Source organism: Bicyclus anynana, chromosome Z, assembly GCF_947172395.1.
Source record: "Bicyclus anynana chromosome Z, ilBicAnyn1.1, whole genome shotgun sequence".
Lineage (NCBI taxonomy): Eukaryota > Metazoa > Arthropoda > Insecta > Lepidoptera > Nymphalidae > Bicyclus > Bicyclus anynana.
Genome location: NC_069110.1, coordinates 8,386,454 through 8,405,299, shown reverse-complemented (window position 1 = coordinate 8,405,299; position 18,846 = coordinate 8,386,454). Strand labels below are relative to the sequence as shown.

Here is an 18,846-nt window from a genome sequence, read left to right as displayed (position 1 = left end):
CCTAAGTAGTACTACTATTCACCACAACTCTTAAAAACACCACAATGCCCGCAGTTTTTACACAAAAAAAAATCAAAATATTTTTTTTCCCTCAAATTTTTAAAGATTTTTACTTTCAGTCTACTTTGACTCATGGTCTTGCAAAAAAAAGTATGAACACCGCTATGGCAAGTTATTTTCAAAGTTGACGCAACTAATCAAGATTTCAAAATAGTATAATACCCTAGGATAACTAGTCACAAAAAAAAATATGCGTACCATTTGTAAACAAGAACCAAATTTCTTAATTGTTCTTGTTGTTAGTAATAAATTTTACTATGTTCCAAAAATGTGTTTGTTATTTTAATTACACAACATTAAAGTAAATGTTCGAATTGTTTTCCACCGGCATTAATACAGGCACGACATCGCCTTAAAAACGACCGTTTTATTTTTCGCGCATATCTTCTAGCATTGATATGTGCCGCAGCCTGAGTGATTTTTTGCCGAAGCTCGTCCAATGTCGTAATCGGTTTTGCGTAGATCCTGTCTTTGAGACAACCCCAATAAAAGAAATCCAGGGGGTTTAGGTCGGGTGATCGGGGTGGCCATAGGATAGGACCAAGTCGCCCGATCCAACGCCCCGGATACTCGTGGTCTAGGTATTGTCTCACAGGACGAGCGTAGTGAGCTGGGCAACCATCATTTTGATACCACATATTTTGAAGGTCGCTTAGGGGGACGTCTTCTAGTAATTCTTGCAAATCATTTTGTAAAAAGTTCAAATAACTGTCCCCATCTAAGTTTCCTTGTAATTCAAAAGGCCCAATCACTTTTCCATTTAAAATGCCCGTCCATAAGTTGACCTTAAATTGATATTGGGATTTGTCTTCTCTCATCAGGTGCGGATTCTCATTGCTCCAGCTGTGTAGGTTGTGAAGATTTAAATAGCCATCTTTCTTGCAGGTTGTTTCATCCGACCATAGTACTTTATCCAAGAACTGAGGATCTTCCCGATGCTTTTGAAGCATCACTCGGCAAAATGCGATCCGCAGTGGATAGTCCCGTGATAGTAACGTTTGTACACGTCTGTAATGATATGGGTGTAGCCGATGACGTTTTAGTATTCGATGTGCTGAACTTTTTGGGATTCCCGTAGCTGCTTCTATGGCACGCACTGAGGTAGTTGAATCAATGTTTATTTCATTGAGAACTTCTTCATCGCATTCCGATCTAGGTCTTCCAGCGTTTCTTCTAGCTGACGGCAAACGACCCTCCGAAAACGCTTGATGCACATTCATAAATACCCGATAATCTGGATATCTTTGAGCGTTTGGGTACCTTTCTCGATACAATCTGCTAGCAGCGTTAGCATTGCACCGACATTCTCCATAAATGAGATGCATGTTAGCGTATTCCATCGGCGTGTATGGTTGCGGCATGATAACGCTAAACAGTCCAAAATACACCAAAAGTCCAATTCACAAAACACAGGCACAGTCCAAAATAATGCCAGGTCAGTTCAGTTTGCAGATCACTTAAGTCCAGTCCAAAATGCAAAGCCAAAAGTCGTTAGTACGAGAGCCACGTCAATTGAATACGGAAAGTTGCGCAGTAAACAAAGGAGCAGAGCGTACTGACTTGCTGGGAACAGGATTTTCTTTACCTGCATCATTGTCATTCAACAAAGAACATCTGTCTATCCCTCTCTAACGTATACTTATCGCTATCTTTCTCTCTCTCTCTCTCTCTTATTTTTAAATGTTATCGTTCGTTCCATTAAAATTCTAGGAAATTGCAACGTATGACTCACATCATTTTGTGCATAAAGTAAAAGTGATTTCTAGGAGCAAAAACATTTTAGAAATTTAGTTCTTGTTTACAAATGGTACGCATATTTTTTTTTTGCGACTAGTTATCCTAGGGTATTATACTATTTTGAAATCTTGATTAGTTGCGTCAACTTTGAAAATAACTTGCCATAGCGGTGTTCATACTTTTTTTTGCAAGACCATGAGTCAAAGTAGACTGAAAGTAAAAATCTTTAAAAATTTGAGGGAAAAAAAATATTTTGATATTTTTTTGTGTAAAAACTGCGGGCATTGTGGTGTTTTTAAGAGTTGTGGTGAATAGTAGTACTACTTAGGTTCCGATACAAAAAAAATCTTAAGCATATTTAAGAAATTGTAGCTGCGGTAGTTCAAAATATCATACAAGGTGTAAATTTTCAAAGAATTTTAAAATTTATTTTGTAACTAAAAAAAAAATTTAGGTATATTTTTTTTATTATTTTTCCTTAAGTGCTCATGAGCAGGTCAATCTTTTGGCGCCCGCTTATCGTTGAATTTTGGGACACGTTGTATATGAATTTTACATTGAAGTCCCGTTTCTTATGATCTTAGCATGGTGCTATGTAGCATATAGCTTTCCTCGATAAATGGACTCAAAAATATTTTTTCCTGAGATTAGCGCATTCAACCAAACAAATAAACAAATTCTTTACCAATAGATACCTTGACCTAGAATGCACGTAATATAAAGACCAATTATTATCACCATTATCTAATGATATTATTACCAGACGTTTCGAAAGTGCTTGTAAACTAAGCCCAATTGAAATAAATGAATTTTAACTTTGACTTTTATTTAATTTATTTTTTTAATTTATATCTATGAAATAACGGATGATTTGACCATCTCTGAATCACTAAAAAGATATCCAGACACAGCCGTTAACTGCTTAGTTTGTATAATATTGATATAATTAATTAATCACTCACCTTATTCCCTTTCTGTTTCAAGAGATTGCAGTTTTGCATATAGTCGCACTCCATCTTCGAATTAACTAATAAGTTTAATTTGGAACAATGTAATTCATCACATTATTGCACGTTATCTAACAAGAGTTTCGTGTACATAGTCTGATACGTCAAGTATAGTAGCTGAGTACACCTGCATTGTGATTTACAATAAATTATTACCTACGTCATGTTAAATGTGTTCTATGTGTACACGTTGAAACAAAATTCTTGAGACAAGGCTCCATCTACACTGTCGCAGATTGTAATGGAAGAACAGAGTTTATTGTCATTATTCATCGTTATCAGCTCATATTCGGCTCACTGCTAAGCTAGAGTATTGGGCGAATAGTCCACCATGCTGGCCCAATGTGGATTGGCAGACCTTACACACGCAGAGCATTAAGAAAATTCTCTGTTATACAGGTTTCCTCACGATGTTTTTCCTTCACAGTTTGAGACACGTTACAATTAATTTCTTAAAATGCACACTACTTAAAGTTGGAGGTGCATGCCCGGACCGGATTCGAATCCACACCCTCCGGAATAAGAGGCAGAGGTCATATCCGCAAGGCTCTCCAGTTTTGAGAGAATTTATTGTACAAAACTTTAATGTGTATATGTCAATTGTATAACATTCGAGGCAAAAAAGAAATCTTGCTTCTTCCGAGAAATCTTTGCGTTTTATCGAGGACTAGCCACTGTCGTCTTTGTAATCTGCGGGAAGGCATGGATGGGCTCCCTTGGTCTATCACACCTTGGTACTGTCACAAAATTCTCGAACATTCGCGAATTCGCGCGCCTTCTCGTGAAATGAGGCAAAATTGACGGTTTTCGTTTCATTTCGCGGCAGTGTAAATTGGCCCTAAGATAAAGTGCATCACAAAGAGATTTAATTTTTAAGGTATATTATCGATACTTGTCTTCTTTTATTATTATTATCTTCTCGTATCTATTAAACAGTAAATTTTCTTAATTTTTTTGTATCTGTTATCATAATAATAATAATATTCGATCCCAAGCCGCCTACATGCAGGCGAATGAAGATTCGCCTGCATGTAGGCGGCTAAGGATCGATGATGTTTGGAAGTCCCTAAATAAGGCCTATGTCCAGCAGTGGATGATGATGAATCTTTATTGGGACTATTATATTGAGCGTAAACACCACTGAAAAAGTAGGAGCATGGGCAGAATAACTTTCACCCTTTACATAATGAGTGAGGTCAGGTGTCAGCATAGATTTACGAGTCGGTACAAGTACCGTGCCAGCCTTAAGGAGGATGAAAGGATCTCGTTCTATAGATTGAATATCGTTATGCCCATTTTAGACTACTATTTACGTAATAGCTGTATTTTGGCGTTTCGCCAAAAAACTTGCATTTCGACTGATGTAACCAAACTCAAAATTTCTAAAGCTGATAAAAATGCAACAGTATTGTATATACTTAAAGGTATACATTTGTCAAAGAGGTAATTCACATATTAACATCTACATCAATGACAGTAATATAATATTATAGGTAAATCAATATTATTGTAATTAGTTAAAAGTGAAAATTATTTATTAATTTGGTATTATTTAATAAGTTTATTTTTGAAGTTAAATATTTAAATAAATAATAAAATAATACCAAGCCTGTATTGTAAATATATAAAAATTTGATGACTTTCTGTGGCAGATACATAATTCTATTGTTGCTTCAAGAACATCTTCAAAACTTCTTGCCCATATCGTTCTAAGCCAGTCTGCAAGGGGTATTTTCTTCTTCTTAATTAAGGAGTTTTCCAGAAGACTTTGCATAGTTTAAAAAGCTTAAAAAGTTTATTATTGACAGTAGTAACAACACGCTCGGCGTGGAGCAGCTGGAATTAACTTCGAAGGGTATGTCTGAGTGTGAACACTTTTCTTGGTAAAAGGATTAATAGGTTCCGGCAAAGCTCGATGTTTCACTTCCATATTTATTCTCGCAGATTTGTCGCCCTTTTCTTCTTCTTTTCGGATCAAAATATAATAAGGTCGAAATTCGTTCGAATACATTTTTCACAGATAAATATTTCTTGAATTATTATATAATTTTACGATTTTTTTATCTGAATTATTTATGAACTTGTCAATGTCTACATTTGAGCGTTTCGTTTTTATTTTTAAAAATAATTAATTGAAGAATTAATTTGATCATAAAGGTGAGTATCTAAGGTATTATTAGACTGGCCGACGCTGCCCCGCGGCCCGCCGCGTCGCGTTTCACCCGCGTAGTTCCCGTTCCCGTAAGAATACGGTGATAAATATAGCTTAAGACACTCACAAATAACGTGACTTTCCAGTGGTAAAAGAATTTTCAAAATCGGTACATCCAGATGTAACCACACAAACCACCACAAACTCGACCTCTTTATAATATTAGTAATAAATTTGGTGGGTATAGAAATAAAATGACATAATAAATACACATTCAAATATTAATTACTGCAATAGGTAGAGGAATATCTAGAATATATGGTTCTGAATTCCAGATATGATTCATTGGTGTAGAATTTGAATAAGTTTTCATTACTCTTGTATGAATTATAAAACAAAAGAAAATGATCAGTATACAGTCAATAACCCCACAATGCCATTGGCAGTTTGTTTTTAATTTTATTTCAGCGTTGGCATTCTTGAAGACTGCAATGAAGTGTTCCTACTAGTAAGGAGATGTACTGTTAACTATACGGATCATAAATTTTCTTTTGGCCACAGGATATTTTATAAACTTTTCCTCAAAATCTTGGCGCTTATTACGCGCCTTACATACTGTACACTGAAAAACAATAAAAGTATGAGCTATGAGTTTCCACTAAGGTATTTACAACCTAGTACAAAATCTATTAAAATTCATTTGTTTAAATAAATCTATTACTGAAATGAGTTTTAAGTTTTAAAAATCAAATTACTTTTTTAATATTCTAATTAAAATGTATAAAAACTTAATAGACTATTTACAAAAATCAAGAAATCATTAATATTGCCGCCTAACATTTACCTACGAGTAACAATTAAAATGTGTTTTCACTTAAAAACCGAGGTAATGAACATCATCGAAACTTACAGCATTAGTGATACAGATAAATAGTATTAGGAAAATTCCAAAATAGTAGAGTCCAAATACATTCATATTATCAGAGCGTATATGAAGAAATTATTGCTGATACCAGTAGGTAGATTGTGAAAATTTTATGGAAGCAGTAGTAATAAAATTGAGAAATATAGCATTGCAAAAAATATATATTTTACGAGTAAATATATATTACATTAACTTGTAAGGAATTTCTTTTCTTTACAATTCCTTATCAAAAAAATTAATAAAATTTTTAGTGCATTTTAATATATTTTTTTTATTAGCTGGCGCAACAAACGTTACTTTGTTAACTTAACGCTGTCGAGGGTAGATGGGGCCTTAAAAGGCCACGTCAGAAAAAATAAATTAAAAATGTCCACCTCTAATCGCTAGTGAAAAAAAATGTGCTCATATGCTCACAAAATTTTATAAACATCGGTCCAGCCGCTTCGGAGGAGTATAATAACAAACACCGCCATATTTTAAATATAAATTCCATTTGTTTTTAGCTAAGAGGCAAAATAGAACATAAAGTTTTAGAACATAAAAAGAACATTGATTTTAAACTACCGTTTGACCCACAAAATTTATTTACTCATGATCATAATGCGTAAGCTTTGTTCAGCTTTGTGAGAGATGATCATGACGAGTTAGACATACGAGTTTTTACCAGCAAATCAAATCCTTAAAAAAGTACGTGCATATAACAAAACGAATTTAAAAACGATATAAATTACTTATAAATATACTTTTATGCAAAATTTTGACAAGTCAAATATTGATCTTGATGTTTTCTAAGATCTATAACTGAAATATCATTTCTTTTATTGGCATAATCGGGAACAACACACATCTGTGATATAGAATTTGGCTCCCATTTTCACATTTATGTTTTGATAAGATTATATTTTCTACACAAACCCATCGATATAATAACTCAGCGCACAAGGCAACTTCTTCTACAAAATTGATAAAATGTTTATAATCTAGATAATTAAAAAAATAAAAATTATTTCAATGTCGACCATATTTTTTTTTCTTAAAAGAATATTTGCCATATCTTTTTTTTTAATATGACCAATATTCCCATTCCCCTCCAACTAGTAGGTAAAGACTGTATTAGAAGTGGATATGACAATAGACCAACGAGGCGGAGATCGAACCACCACCCCTTTGGTGATGAGTCCAACCGCTTCTACCGTTGAGCTATTGAGACTCTAACTGTATCTGACCTCTAGATACCGTATAAAAACTACTAGGTACATGAAGACAAAATGTGAAGGTTAATATGAAATTGGTAATTGCAGAACTCAATTATCTAATCATGATAAAAAGCATTTGACAAGCAAATTACATAACGATCTACCGGAATAATTTTCTTTAATCGTGACACAAGGAAAGAAATTGATAAGCAACATCAATTACGTATAATAGGATAAACACTCTTTTATTGTGTCGTACGACCTTAATGATATAATCATTACTTTTGCCATCATCGTTTGCCATCATTAACTCGGACCAGTTCTATACGAATTAACTTTTCTAACCGACTTCCGAAATAAAAAGACCAATTAAATGTGTCGAAATAAAATATAGCCTATATTACTCGCTGATATTGTAGCGTTTCATTGGTGAAAGAATCTCTAAAATCGGTTTAGCAGCTGAGGCATGAGAGCAAATAAACTCACATCACACACTGTCACGTTAGAATACTCGTACCCATTATAAAGGCGAAAGTTTGTGTGTGTGTGTGCGTGCGCGTCTACTGAACCGATTTGGTTGAAACCGTAAGGAAGATGGATTTTACCCGGGATTAACGCAAAGGTAAAATGAAAATAATAAAAATAAAATACGTCAATAATCCAACGGGCGGGAATCGAACCCATGGCCTCTCGGTGTTGAGTCCAGTCCCATTATCGTTACCGAGCTTTTGAGGCTTCTATATTATAATGTAAGATTGGTCACAATATGTATTGACCTCCTTCCTTATTTCAGGCTGCTACTGAATGGAAGAAAGAAAATAGGTATCAATATTTCATAGCCCGACCAGTAGGCTAATTCAGATTGAGATTCTATATCATAAATGTCATCCGTTGCCTACTGACAATCCTTGACTTATCAGTTGATCTGATGTTTATTTTAATAAGTTGTTCATAAATACCGAATTAATGAATATTCCAACAGTACCTTCGTCATCTGAAGCTTCAAATGTTGAGGCTTCACGTCGATTCCTGTCTATTAGAGCTATGGGGAGCCTATGCGATGGCATATGCTAATTACAGGACTTCGATTGTAGTTAAAAAATAATTACCTAAGTTTTATTTGAATGTACTCGTAAACTGGTTAGGTTTTGCATAATAAGTAGACAATGCTATCTAAATACAAGAAATTATGTTATACAGTCAAGACAACTTCAATTAGATGCATATTAGAGTAGCTTATTAGAATGTCGTTAAGCATTTGTGTTGATTTCTTTAAAGTACATAGTATACTTTTAAATTATAAAGACTCATTGGAAGAAGTCGCCTTGTGAAGTAGGGAACCCCCATCGTACTCGATAATAATATTGATATTTCAAACTGTAACCATCAAAAAAATGGTTCTCTTTCTTACTGATGGCCGAGATCTTATGTAATTTATATTATTAAATATTTTCTTAAACATTGTTCTGTAGGACAACTCACAAAATTAATGCTCTTAAAAACGTGCAAAATAGCTTTTGACGATATCTGAAACAAAGCGAATAATTTCGCAGTTATTCGAGTTTAAAATTTTTTGAACTTAAAGCTTGCTGAGAGTTCCTTTCTTTTATACCAAAAAATCACAGATATATTTTTATTTAGGTATATTAATTTTGTGTCGATTTTGACTGGGATAGAATAGAAACAAGTATCTAAAAACGCCTGAAGTAAACTCGATTTTTGATAAAATAAAGATATTTTTACAGCGGAGTTACTGAAGTCCAAGATATCAAATACATGCAACTTTTGAGGTTTGCCATGAGAATTCTCAATGCTTGGCCTGAATCTATTTTGGATAAAAATATATCTAAATACGCATTCTACGGAAAATGTTACACATTTTTCATTGAGTTTATCTGTCTACCGCCCGGTTTTCTTTATATAAAAAATAGTATTGGAACTATTTCTTTTCTAGACTTAGGTCGGACTTATATTACGGTGTTTATGAATATCGTCGCTATGGTAAGTACTATTTTTTAAGTATGGTTTAACTTTTTTTTATAAAGCATTAAATGGAGTTTTATTAAACAAAGGTACAATTAAACCATTCATTATAATTGTATTATAATGAATTAAAACTAATACTTAAAAGTACAAATTTTGCCGCCTTTGGTTGCCCATGACGCAGGCAGCATTAAAGTAAAGTTCCGGTTGAAATTATTTGTTGCCTGCCTGCCCAAGGATCACCTGTTGCCTCCCTGAGGCGTTTGTTAATCCCAAATTGATTTTTTTTAATGAGAAAGAACTTAGGCATACAATAAGGATTTTATGCTAACTTATCCTAATAACAATACAAATCATGCCCACGTGTAATGGTGGAAAGGACTACTGACTTCATATCCGCGCTCGGCTGGACAGCCAGGCTGATCCTTTGCGCAAAAATGAGCCAGCCCTTTTATCACCAGTTGAGGCAACTAGCCGCAGTGAAATGATTCGGTGAAATTTTTGGCACTCAACTCCATGGCCCAAGGGTCTCCACGGTAAAAGGTACAAAATATATGTCTAGCTCTCAGTCAGAGAGGAATACTTGTGCCACATACCGGTTTTAGCTTTTTCTGCTGCGGCTCACAGTCTTGATTGCGGCTCATGTGTCAACGCATGTAGCGTCCCACATTAGGGCCCGCCCCATTTCCCAGGGAACCAGCGCTAATCCATCAGGTCTGTTGCCATCATCATCATCAATTGGAAAATTGGTCTGCCTTTGTGATTAGCTTATATGGCTTCGGATCATGAAGTTCTGAGTTCGTTTACTGGGTCGGGCTAAATATCTAATATTGAGTATTTCTGGAATTTCCAGTAAAAATTCTCAGCTCTGAGCTGTAGTGTAGGGCTGTTAAAAATAGTCTGATAGTTATGACTACATTTAATATTTTGTTGTCTTGTTTTCAGCTAAGATTGATTCTGATATTTCTGAAACGATACGAAAAACTCGTAGGGGATTTTGTAAACAAAATCCATCTTTTCCATCATAGAAACAAATCTGTACATGCAATGAAGGTATGTATACCTACTCATATTTGTAACCTCAAGACTTACAACAATTATCGTCCTATTTTAATGGATTTGAATAATTATATCTCTCTCGTGAATTCTTCTACCTGTTGATCATAAAATCATTAAAATCCGATGAGTAGTTTTGAAGTTTATCGCAAACAGAAAGACCAACTGACGCGTCGGACTTTGTTTTATAATATGTATAGGTAGATTCACATGTAAGTCATGACATGACAAGTATGACTAAGAGCCTATGTTGGCTAGATCTTTGTTATTTTAATAAAAAAATCTATCCTTGCTACGCCCGTGCCGTCCTTACCTTAGTAGAAGCATGGACTAACAATATTTAAGTTTTTATAAATTCAGTTTCAGTTTTTTATAAATTCAGTTCGGCTATCACAGGCTCTTAATATAGGCATATGGATTATCAAAGCAAAGCTAATTAATATCTAAGCCTGTTTGTTACACAGGCTTAGATATAACTCAGGTGGATTAGTGTTATTTGCGTTAACACAGTGACGTGCACAGCGGTTTTCCAACAATGTAAGGCGATACAAAATGGAAATTTAAATTAAAATACCTGCGCAAAATGTAAGGGCAATAGATGGCAATAATGAGAAATAAAACTTAACTAAAGCTTCTAAAGACCTCTATTGTTCTAGAGAATACGAAGATGAAACATAGCCTACGATACTCCCAAAGAACGTGGCTTTCTAGTAGGTAGTAAAAGATTTTTCAAAATAGGTTTAGTAGAGAGTAGTAATGAGTTGTCTCTAACTTACAATACGACAAGCTTTACCTCTGTACTATTTTTATATACTATTTTATATACTATTTTTTAGTTTTTATCATACTCTTTATTGTTGAAAGCAAAATATCTTTATATACTACTAGCAGACCCGGCCAAACTTCACTTTGACTTATGTGCGCTTCTTCCCTACCCCTACCGTTCCCCTACCCTACCCCTACTCAAACATTAATTTTTATATATGTATATAAATTTCAAAATGAAAGTATTTGTACCTTATAATTTCCAAAAAAAGTAAGTATTTGTATCTTATAATTTCTAAAAAAAAATCTCTCTTATTTACCTTTTTTCTTGACTCTCCAATATATTGTCAACTATTTGTATGTTTCAGATTCATATTCTGGTACATAAATTATCTCACTTCTTCTCAGTGTATACGGCTGTGATGATGATCCTTGGAATACTGCTCTTCACTTGTACACCGCTATATAAGAACATAACTTCTGGGGCTTTCTTTAATTACCAAACCGAAAATGTTACTTTTGAACATTCTGTGTACTACGATTTACCTTTCGATTATGAGCATGACATTCGAGGGTATATTGTACTGTTCTCATTTAATTGGTACATAACTTTAATATGCTCCGCCTGCTTCTGTACGTTTGATTTGTTAATGGCTCTAATGGTGTTCCACGTTTGGGGACATTTAAGTATACTCGTCAAGAGTTTGGAAAATTTTCGAAGACCCAATGAAAATGGAGGATGGTTTAATGAAATAGAAATGAAACTTGTTTCATCCGAACTAAAAGAGATTGTTGAGCATCACAACCTAGTTATAGAGTAAGTTTTAAAGTGATTTGAATTTATATTACTTGAGAAATACTTTTAACATTTAACTTGTAATATCGTGGGTTAAGATGTATTTTATGAATTAGGTATGACGCTTTTTAGAACTTGTGACGAGGCGTGGTTTCTAAATAAAATGTGGTTTTCACTATCGCCCCAGCGCTAGATAGCGAAGAATTGCACGGGTATTGAATAAGCAAACTCGACTCATGCTATGCCTCAGCCCCGAAAGGGGTCAGACCAAAATTACCGGGGGAGCGAGTGTCCCCCGCGTCTTAGTTGGGCAAGGCCAAACCTCGAGGCCCGTAACCCCAACCGACACTCTCGGGACGAGATGACCCCACTTGACACACACTTAGAGTGTTCCTGAGAATCATGGACCACTCTAATCGCAGTGTGGTCAAGAGTCAGATAAGGATTTTATATTTTCTAAATAAGATTGGCTCAGGTTATTCGTTGACCTGGTGGTAGACATCGTCGGTGGCTATTTTGGTAACTATCCAGCAACCTTGTCTACCACCAGCTAGCCTATTCACTAGTTTGATCTTTATTAACAAACTATTAAAAATATACCAAATAAACTGGGAAATCTTACACACTTTAAGATATCCACGAAGGGTTGTCAGTAGGCACCGGATGACGTTTGTTACCAATCTTAATCTCGCCTATGTCAGCTAACATACGTCAAAGTTAGTGAAAACCTGCAGATGATATCTTCGGCGATGTATATCTTAAGGGTGCTTTTCCACCAGAGATGTGCTATGCTGCTAGGCTACGAAGATGTGAAATCTACGCTACGAAATTTCCGAGGACGATGTGCAGTTTGACCTACGCTACTGGCATCCATAGCACCAATGAATATGATTGGTGGATATCAAACGCATCTATAGCAACGTAGCGTAGAAAATCTCTGGTGGAAAAGCACCCTTACTGTAAAGCCATACCACCAAGCGATTTACATGTGAAATTACAGATTTACAACAAGAATGGGAAATATCTTTGGCCCTGTATTAATTCTTTATTACATTTTCCACGTTGTTAGCGGGTGTGTTTTACTATTGGAGTGTTCACAAATGGTAAGCATGAAATACATATTATTAGCCTATTTTAACCCCCAAATGGACTAATCAGGCAGTCATTTATATAATTAGCGACGTCGACCCACGATATTAGAGTTCTGTGATTAGGAAGTGTATAAACGATATAGGTATACATAAATATATAATCTAAGTAAGTACAAAATTATGCATGTGCGCTCAGTGGAGTAGTTAAATTCGGATTACTTTTTGCGGTGATTTTGTAGACACGTAACATATCTGTAGTAGAATATCTTTGACGACGACGGTTCGGCTTAGCTTCTCACATGAAAAGACAAACGTATGATAAACGACAGGTAACACTCCTTAATGGATCAGCGTGGCTGGTGGGTGGTGGCTTTGTAACCCCTATCCTAGAAGAAGGAAACCCTGGCCCTATAGTTGGCCGATAAAGTATACTTACCGATAATAATATAAATGCCAACCAGTGGCGTAGCATGGATATAAATAAACGTCGTAGAAGTCGTATCACTATCGAAGGGGCCCCTTTCTTTTAGTAACTTACCAAAAACATCTAAAAACTGCTTTTAACTTTTGAAGTGATAACTCCTTAGCTCCCATTTGCACGAGAGTTTTTTTAACGGAAAATGCTTTCAAATATAGTATGAAGTAAAATGAAGGTCTATTTCCAAAAACCCAAAATTGAAAATGCAACACTGCTCGAAAAAAGCGTTGATTTTGAAAAACGCTGACGTGTAAACCTACTTGGGAATGCATTTGTTGTATTTGAACGCTTTTTTAATGAATGAGGGTTTATAGGAGGTTAAACCGTTTTGTAACATAAAGCGTTAGGGCGCCACTCTGTCTGGCTTCTCTTTCTCTCATGCATACGGCAGCAGGTTTAAGTTATTACTTCTGTCGAGCGTCTCGAGACGCAGACTTTTTTTTTAATCTGCCCTTTAATTTTATTTTAAGGTAGCCATGACTGATTATATAAATCTACCGGAGGTGGTCTTCGAAGGTAGTCGTAGAAGGTAGTTAATTATAAACTACCTCGGCAAGGTCTCGCGAGGCCATGGGTTGGGGCCCACTTAGAGTACGCCTAGTTACGCCACTGGTACTTAAATATTATCCAAGAAAGTTAAAAAAAAATAATAACAAGGACTTTATGCTTCGTATGTTTTTTCAGAATCCCGAGGCCTTGGTCCGTTATGGTACATTAACATTCTTAGTTTTCCAGCAACTGCTACAAATATCAATAGTGTTCGAACTTTTAGGATCTAAGGTGAGAAAGTTTGTGTTCCTTTACTTTGAATTATTGTGGCCAGGCCGACCAACGACAAATCTCTTTTTTTTCTATATATCTGAACAGAAATAGACCAAAAATCGTCCTATCTTTTTCGTTTCAACGCAATGAAAGAGACAGATATATTTTCGGTTCCGCCGCTACTGGTTGAAAATTTGTCTCTTTCTCAAATGCGAAATTCTGCGGATCTCCTCGTTTCTGATTCGATCACACACTCCTAGCATACCCTTCTTATGAGGCCAAGTATTGGAACCATAGATCATCATTGGCACCTCGCACTGTTCGAAGACTTTTGTCTTTAGGACGTATATGGGTTCTTAATTACAATATTACATTAATTTATTTTGGTAAAATAATGAAGGTAATTTTCTAGAGCTACAGTTTAATAAACGCTGTATACACCGTACCATGGGAGTGTATGGATAATTCTAACAGGAAGATGGTGCAAATAATGTTATTACAATCTCAAAGGTTGCTGGCTATTAAAGCACTTGATATGGTTAATGTGGGGGTGCAAACCATGGCATCGGTACGTATCCATAATACACCATAACTTTGGATGCCTATTGAATATTCAAATAGCACAACTTACGAAACAGCACAGTGTTATGGAAATAAAACCCAAACGAAAGTTTAATCGATTTTCTTGCAGACTAAGGCGTAGTTACAAAAATAAAAGATAAATTTAAAATGTTTTTATAATTTATTTATTCATTTTTTCTACAAAAGATTTTCAGTCTTAGGAATTAATTAGAATCAAGCAATTAGTTTGTTTTGACATTTTATTTTTGCTATTTCATTTACTTCAGGAGTTGAGATATAGTTAATTGTTATTAGTAAACTAATTGTAATTTGGTATTTCAGATAATAAAGACATCTATTTCATACTTCATAATGCTACGAACATTCGCAGAAATGGATTAAAATCTTCACAATTAATATATTCATTGTCTAATTTTACTTACAATTCTTACTCACAGGTAGTTGATTATATTAAAATACATTGCACATTTAAAATTGTTTTATTGCCTAAATATTAAAAAAAAAAACTTGTTTAATTAATAATTCAATGAATATCAGGCACATGAAGTGGTATGCAAGTAGTAAAATAATGAGCTCTTTGCATGGTATTATTGGGGGGACTTAAACATGTTGCTCTGCATTCAGCTTGACTTTGAAAATTATTTTGATTACCTCCACAGCCTGAATATAGTTTTCGACGACAGGTCCTGTAAATGAAAATCTAATGTATAACTGTGGTGTTTCTTAATAAAGTTGCATACATATTACTGATACTGATAGTCAGACCTTTTAGACGGAGAGCCAGCGACAGCCAGAGCTTCGTCATCTTATAAAAGCTTTGCCAGCCCATGCTATGATCAACTATGAAGTTTGCATTGTGGTGACTTTAGGAGGTAGCAGGTTTCAAGGATCCAGGCCCTCAATCATCTAAGTATAGTGTATTTTGATTTAATTTTTATCGGCTTGGATAAACCAGACACTTGGCTTTATGGCAACCCTTCACTACAGACTATTGAAGTTTCAAATTAAATAGTGTTTTTCGAAGGGTTACCGCGAAGCTAAGTGAATGGCGACTGGGAATATAATTTTTCATATTATGGCAAGCAAAAAATAAAAAATTACACATTATACTTAGATGGTTGAGAGTCAGTCCAATCTCTATAATTAGCTACCATTCTTACTTATGGTAGGAGCCTGAGCTGACCAATTTAATTTAATTGATGATTGTCATTAACAGCTGATTGACATCCACTACTGGACATAAACCTCTAAATAGGACTTTCAACCACAACAGTTTTATACCTCTTGCATCCATCAGTTACCTGCACCCCCTTCTTTGTTCCAATTAGTGCGGGGGTCACACTATTTCATATAATAGAAAGTGGTACTTACTTTGTCAATTTATCCCAAGCCCAACGATGAAAATATCCAAAGCAGGTACCATAATCAAATGATACAGAACAAAAATCTGGGATTCTTGCTGAAAAATATATTCAATTATTAGATTAAGTCACATTTAGTTAAATATAATATTCCTATTTTCTAGTAATAGGTTCTAAATGGGAATTAAAAAGCCAGATTAATCTGTACTTGATTTGCTATTACTGATCTAACTTTATTTACATTAGAGTATGCCCCACATTCATTCCTTCATAGCTCCTGATCCCATGAGAATAGAGATATATATGTATATAATATAGCCTCTGTTACTCACTCATAATGTAGTTTTCAATTGATGACAGAATTTTCAAAATAGTTTTAGAGGTTGGTCCCGTTCATGTAAAAGTGGACCATTAAAATGTTTAAATAGTTAAGTTAGCTTAAGTTCCCTAATGTATTCTTTCTCAATAAAAACTAATGAAATCACACAATAAAAAAAATTGCACATTACATGTCCATACGAAGCTAACCTTCTACTACTCAATTTTTCTGTCACTGACGCCACTTTCAGACTTCTTCTCAATACTCATTCCTTATTTTATCTATTCTTGTCTCACCACACATCCATCTCAATATAGACATTTCGTTCACATGCATTCTTTTAATATCTTTCCCTGTTACCACCCAACATTCTGATCCATACAGCACAACAGGTCTTACAACCGTTTTATATATTTTACCCTTAGGTCTAAGAGGCATTCGAGGGTGACATAGTGATACTTACTATGAATATAAGATGTATTTAGTTGGCAATATTCTATACATGCTTGCATTGAGGCGAACTTGTTTCCATTGCCCTGACATCCACCCCAATAAAAACGATAACACTTTGCTTGTCTCACATCATAATACCATTGAATAAGATCTGCTCTACATGGACCGGTATCTGGACGTAGAAAACAAGATTTATGACGAGCTGCAAAAGACAAGGACGTCAATTAAACTTTTTATTTCATTACTTACTACATCTTCTCAAATAATTAAAAAAATAAACCTTTAAGAGTTTGATCTACTCTTACGCAGATTTTTCTAGGGTGTGCTTTTGTATGAAATTTGTAACGTTGCGTTCGTTTATGACTGTGTATTATTGTCAAAATGAATAAAGTTACAATAATAGATGAAAAAAACCATGTTGTAAACCATTTATACATTTTGTTGTGTATGTAGAAACATTCAAGATTTATAGCTTCCAATTGTTTTTATCACAGGTTACTTACGTTTTATTTCATATTGAATAATACAATTTTATCCATAAAGACTGTTTTCATATAAATTCTTGAAGTTCTAAGATATTTTTTTGAATGTTATTAATTTTTAATATTTGCTCTACATAAAACCCCATATTTGTGAAAAAAAACTGCTATTATAAGTTTCAAAGTTATCTAATTATTATTGAAATCTAAGGTTTTTCCATTCTTTGGCAAAACTATCTATTTCCGTAAATAAAATAATTTAGAAAATAAACAATATTATGACATTGACAGAAGTGTCAAATGTCAATGTCTATCTGACAGCTTAGTTCAGAAAATATACTAAAGTTACCACGCTTTGTATATTGCGAATGATTTAGAATTTACATATTTAATTATATATCGATATTATTATTATTTACTTTTGTTGAGCAAACTACGTCAATTAAGAAATATTGTAAAAGTTTAATCAAGTACAATTATAAATACGTAAGTAGCATCACGCAATAAAAAAACTGGTTGATAAACGGAACGCTATTCAATAATTCAATATACGTTGGGACTTGGGTGGGGTGCGCGAGCGCTTTTTGCTTGTGTTTAGACGACCCGGTATCGGGATTTATCCTTATTGTACTTTATTCTGCTCGTAACTCTCTCTTTTATCTAACATCTTTACGTGAAGTTTTTATTTTAACAAAAAATTGTGTTCTGTAACAAAGAACGTCCTAAGATTACATATATTGATAATGCCAAAATGATAATAAAAATGATTTTAATCGTTCAGAGAGTCAATGAAAGTTTGATTTTGTTTTGTGAATGAGTGTTGTTAAATAAACAAAAGCGGTCTCCGACTTTCCTTTATTATTACATATTTAATAGTACTACAAAATTGGCATTATGAATGAATTTGTGATATATATTTTATGTCTTAATTTTATTTATGTTGCCGGCGCGGGCACCGGTGTTAAGGTAAATATATTTTTATGTTACTTTTAATTACGATATTTAACACTTTATTTAGTGTATAAAATGTATATATATAGTTTTTATAAAATATTGGCAATTACCTACATACTTATATTACATTTGAGCCGCTCTATCTGTAATATAAATTTATACGAATTACCTATCTCCATTGTCTTATTAAAGTTCATTTAAACTTAACTGGCTCTTGCTCTATGTGATTGATGTGACAGGTTGCTCTACAAGTGACATTTCACATTGTGTATGTTTATCTGTTACATTAGTGGCATCAATACATATACCTATAAATAAATAATTGCTTAAAATTATTATTTACACTACATTAAAACAAATGAACTTTTTTTTTGTGTGTTTGTCCGGGCTAATCTCTGGAACAGCTGAAACTATTTGAATGGGATTTTCACTGGAAGACAGGAGATAATTGAGCAACATATAGAGTTACTCTTTATTCCGAAAAAACATGGTTCTAACAGGATCTATGAAAAAACTGAATTTCTTGCATTGAAGTCGCGGGCGTACGCTATTTTTATAATCAGTATAAATATATACGACTAAAATATATGTTAACTTCTGCCGAAAGGCTTTTGCCGAGTACTTATATTTATCATCCTACCGGAAAAGACGTAGTCTTTGACTTCCGGTAGTGTACCTACTGCTTAGAAA

The 18,846-nt window shown here is 34.2% G+C and overlaps 3 protein-coding genes across 6 annotated transcripts in view; 2 read left to right on the top strand and 1 right to left on the bottom strand.

Annotated features, from left to right (window-relative positions):
- Positions 1 to 8,471: 8,471 nt before the first annotated feature.
- LOC112051887 (odorant receptor 13a-like) lies at positions 8,472 to 14,971 on the top strand. Its single transcript, XM_024090751.2, has 8 exons — positions 8,472 to 8,506; positions 8,823 to 9,078; positions 10,006 to 10,113; positions 11,250 to 11,698; positions 12,678 to 12,780; positions 13,931 to 14,026; positions 14,421 to 14,576; positions 14,912 to 14,971. The coding sequence occupies exons 1-8, from the start codon at positions 8,472 to 8,474 to the stop codon at positions 14,969 to 14,971; spliced, it is 1,263 nt and encodes a 420-aa protein (XP_023946519.2).
- Positions 14,732 to 17,869, bottom strand: LOC112051965 (BPTI/Kunitz domain-containing protein). The gene is made up of 4 exons (XM_052890742.1): positions 17,851 to 17,869; positions 16,734 to 16,925; positions 15,962 to 16,049; positions 14,732 to 15,276 (listed from the first exon to the last, which is right to left on the bottom strand). The coding sequence occupies exons 1-4, from the start codon at positions 17,867 to 17,869 to the stop codon at positions 15,114 to 15,116; spliced, it is 462 nt and encodes a 153-aa protein (XP_052746702.1). The 3' UTR covers positions 14,732 to 15,113.
- Positions 17,761 to 18,846, top strand: part of LOC112051744 (SPARC-related modular calcium-binding protein 1) — a 35,175-nt gene continuing 34,089 nt past the window's right edge. For all 4 annotated transcript variants that reach the window (XM_052890781.1, XM_052890780.1, XM_024090559.2 and 1 more), the window contains exon 1: positions 17,761 to 18,168. In XM_052890781.1, coding sequence (XP_052746741.1) covers positions 18,097 to 18,168 — 72 coding nt within the window. In that variant the 5' untranslated portion in view covers positions 17,761 to 18,096. The remainder of the gene's footprint in view (positions 18,169 to 18,846) is intronic.

Excerpts from the sequence above, each read along its gene's own strand:
- LOC112051887 (XM_024090751.2), top strand. The coding sequence starts at position 8,472 with ATGGTTCTCTTTCTTACTGATGGCCGAGATCTTAT. Across the intron at positions 11,699-12,677 it reads CATCACAACCTAGTTATAGA|ATTTACAACAAGAATGGGAA; the intron begins GTAAGTTTTAAA and ends GTGAAATTACAG. Across the intron at positions 14,027-14,420 it reads TCGAACTTTTAGGATCTAAG|AGCTACAGTTTAATAAACGC; the intron begins GTGAGAAAGTTT and ends GTAATTTTCTAG.
- LOC112051965 (XM_052890742.1), bottom strand. Across the intron at positions 16,050-16,733 it reads AAATACATCTTATATTCATA|CAAGAATCCCAGATTTTTGT; the intron begins GTAAGTATCACT and ends TATATTTTTCAG. Across the intron at positions 15,277-15,961 it reads GCTTGGGATAAATTGACAAA|GACCTGTCGTCGAAAACTAT; the intron begins GTAAGTACCACT and ends TTTCATTTACAG.